Genomic DNA, 2,681 nt, shown 5'->3' on the forward strand with positions numbered 1-2,681 from the left:
TGGAGCCTCCTCTTACCTTCCTTGCTTTTAAGCAGTGCGAGTCTGCGCCGGCTGCTTAAAGCAGGGATGCAGAAGCTGGCGGCATCCCGTTTCTTTCCTGGCATAAAGCGCGTCTCTCTGCTCCCTTCCACAGCAGGTGCCCCAAGCCTGCCATACACGTCTTCCCGCTGCCGCGACTGACTCCTCTTCCTCTTCTTTTTCAGTGAGGAAGAGAAGACTCGCAGAGTTGAACGGGCCTATTTTTCCCAAGTGCAGAACTGGTGTGTAGTTCCTGGCTACGGAGGTCATTCCCAGTGATCCGTGCTACACTGTGGAGACCTGAAGGCAATTAAGTGCCTTGATGACGGAGTGCTGGTGGTGCCTGGGTTCTGTTTTATGCACTAACAGATTAAATTAACGAGCCGCTGTAGTCACAGACTTTATCCCGTAGGGCTGTTGGTGTTTTCTGTGGCTGGGAAACCATCAAACCCTGTTTTCTGTGGCTGAAAACCACTCAAGCCAGCAACACCCTCCTGATCTCACGCCGTCTAAGCAAACCCCCGTGTCAAAGCGACTCTTCGTTAACCTGGGACCTAGTAACCCTTCTCTAAACCTGCTGCACCGGCTTTCAAACAGGTACAGCAGGGTGTGCCTGCGTGAAAGACACAGCTGTTCCACACAAGTTAGGCAAGTATTAAAAAAATACTTTATTTTCTTTCCAAATTGATCCCCAGTAACTACACTGCAGCAACCAGTTTAACAAGCAGTTCTGCTGCCCAGAAGCACGTCTGGTTCCAAAAACTGCCAAGTGTTTGCCCACATCTGCCGAGCCCCTTAGCTGGCGATGCCGTTCCAAACACATCCCGCGTCTCTTACAGGAAAAAATTGATTTCCACCCCCTGCTTAAATGGCACTTAAGGCCACCCATGATGAAACAGTCTCAAACCCCGAACTGTTCAGGGTGGGTTAACATCTGTCTGAAGAAACCAGTCACCTTCCGAGACGGGATGCAAATCCTAACCCTGTGGAGATGGCCCAACCAACCAGCACAGCAGGGCCCTCTCCTCTCACGTCCACTCCTGTCAGCTCTTGAACAAGGTGTGTGCCCAGACAGTGCCTGGAAACAAGTCAAATTCCCTCTCTCCGCTCCTTTGTCTAGACGGCCAGGTCCATTGATCAGATTCTGTTCTGCTGGGGGTTGTTTCTTTTGCCGCTGCCCCCAATGTCTGCGTAAGTGCAACAAGAACAGTTGCGTCCTAGGAAAGCCGTGAAGCGAAACCACCCCAGCGCTGCCCTGACACCACGCACAGTCTGACAGATCGGGACCTGCTTACCGGCCCCGTTCGCATTAGCCTGTGTCGGGTTAATGAAACGGCTTAATCTTTCCCTGCGTCCAGCGCCCGGTGCGAGAGCTGTTCAACAGGCACCCTTGGCCGTCTCTTTGTACACTCACATTCCTCCTTAAGTGCCTGTCCGGAAGCCCGTGACATCACCGTGAGCTCCTTCTCCTGACAAACAGGACAGCAAGCTGTAAGACCTTTGTTGCGACACCCTGGACACGTCAGGACAAGCTGCCGGCAGTGCTGGCTGGAACAAAGTTTATACTGGTCCCACAGCGTCCCACAGTACCTGCACGCTGGAGGGAGGAGGAAAGGAAAATGTTAACACCCACTTGCCCTTTCTGTCCCCCTTGCAGAGGCTTCTCCGTGGCACCAGGGGGCTGCAATCCCTCATTTAAGTGGCTGGCGACCGTCTTCCAGGGTTTGGATTCCTGCTTTAGCTTGATCTTCCAGAAAGTAGTGCATTCTTGAGCTTATTTTGACGTAAAAAACCCCTTACGACAGTTGTCACTCAGGACAAGGAAAAAAGTGCTCACTTTCCCTAGATTTAAAGATTCTTGTTGCCAAAAGAAGAAAGATGTATGGGTGGTAATTACACCAGTACGCAGGAACGTTGCCTGCTGGGGAAGGGGGTGCTATGGGAGTCCCTTCCACCTAAAAGCAATGGCTTGTGCAGTCGGGGTGTCACTGGCGGTCCCAGGGGAGTCCTTCCGCAACACCAGACAGGTTTTCACCCTCTGACTGACTGCTGGGGCCCAGTTCAGCCGTACCGCCGAGGAGGGGCCTACCTCAACCCTTCCCCCTGAAGCTCTGGCTGTGGTGCGTCCAGTTTCTCTGTTTCTGCACCAAGCCAGGCACCTTCAAGGTGTGTATGGTAGTTGCAAAGGAGGAATGGGAGGTATGCTCAGAGGAAAACCAGCACTGCTTCCTAGAAAAGGCTAGAGCCAAATTCTGTCTATCTGAACCTGGCAACTGAGAAGAAGGAAGCCTGATTTTTCATTGCCAGCCTCCGAAGAGCGCCCCCAGCCAGAAAACCAGACAACGTTCTTACCTTCAGCTGGAGGTCACTGAAATGCTCCGGGCTGCAGAAACTGGTGAAGTGTGAAAATAGCCAACTGCTGCAGAGCTTGGTGCCACCCCCCTCCCAGTGCCCAGCGGCCCACGCTGCTGCTCTGCGGGATTACCGGAGCCCAGGACAGCTGACAGCAGGACCATTTAATGCTTCGGTCACTGTTTAGTCACCCCCTTTTCCCTCATTTCTGTCTTGCGCGTTAAAGCTATGGAGTTGACGATCACCACGAAAAGGGACGGCACTAACAGATCGAAGCCAGCATGAGGAAGAACTACACAGGCCACTTGGGC

At 53.0% G+C, this 2,681-nt stretch overlaps 2 protein-coding genes across 2 annotated transcripts in view; one reads left to right on the forward strand and one right to left on the reverse strand.

Annotated features, from left to right (window-relative positions):
* The window catches only part of LOC104513373 (tropomodulin-1-like), a 6,234-nt gene extending 5,966 nt beyond the window's left edge, over positions 1–268 (forward strand). Inside the window, exon 5 of the mRNA XM_010156698.1 lies at positions 204–268. Within this exon, the coding sequence (XP_010155000.1) occupies positions 204–268 (65 nt within the window). The remainder of the gene's footprint in view (positions 1–203) is intronic.
* A 1,087-nt stretch (positions 269–1,355) lies between these two features.
* TSTD2 (thiosulfate sulfurtransferase (rhodanese)-like domain containing 2) overlaps positions 1,356–2,681 on the reverse strand; it is a gene marked incomplete at its 5' end in the record, with an annotated part of 9,143 nt that continues 7,817 nt past the window's right edge. Inside the window, one exon of the mRNA XM_010156699.1 lies at positions 1,356–1,615. Within this exon, the coding sequence (XP_010155001.1) occupies positions 1,356–1,615 (260 nt within the window). The remainder of the gene's footprint in view (positions 1,616–2,681) is intronic.

This window comes from Eurypyga helias, unplaced genomic scaffold (assembly GCF_000690775.1).
Source record: "Eurypyga helias isolate BGI_N326 unplaced genomic scaffold, ASM69077v1 scaffold24368, whole genome shotgun sequence".
In the NCBI taxonomy this organism is placed as follows: domain Eukaryota; kingdom Metazoa; phylum Chordata; class Aves; order Eurypygiformes; family Eurypygidae; genus Eurypyga; species Eurypyga helias.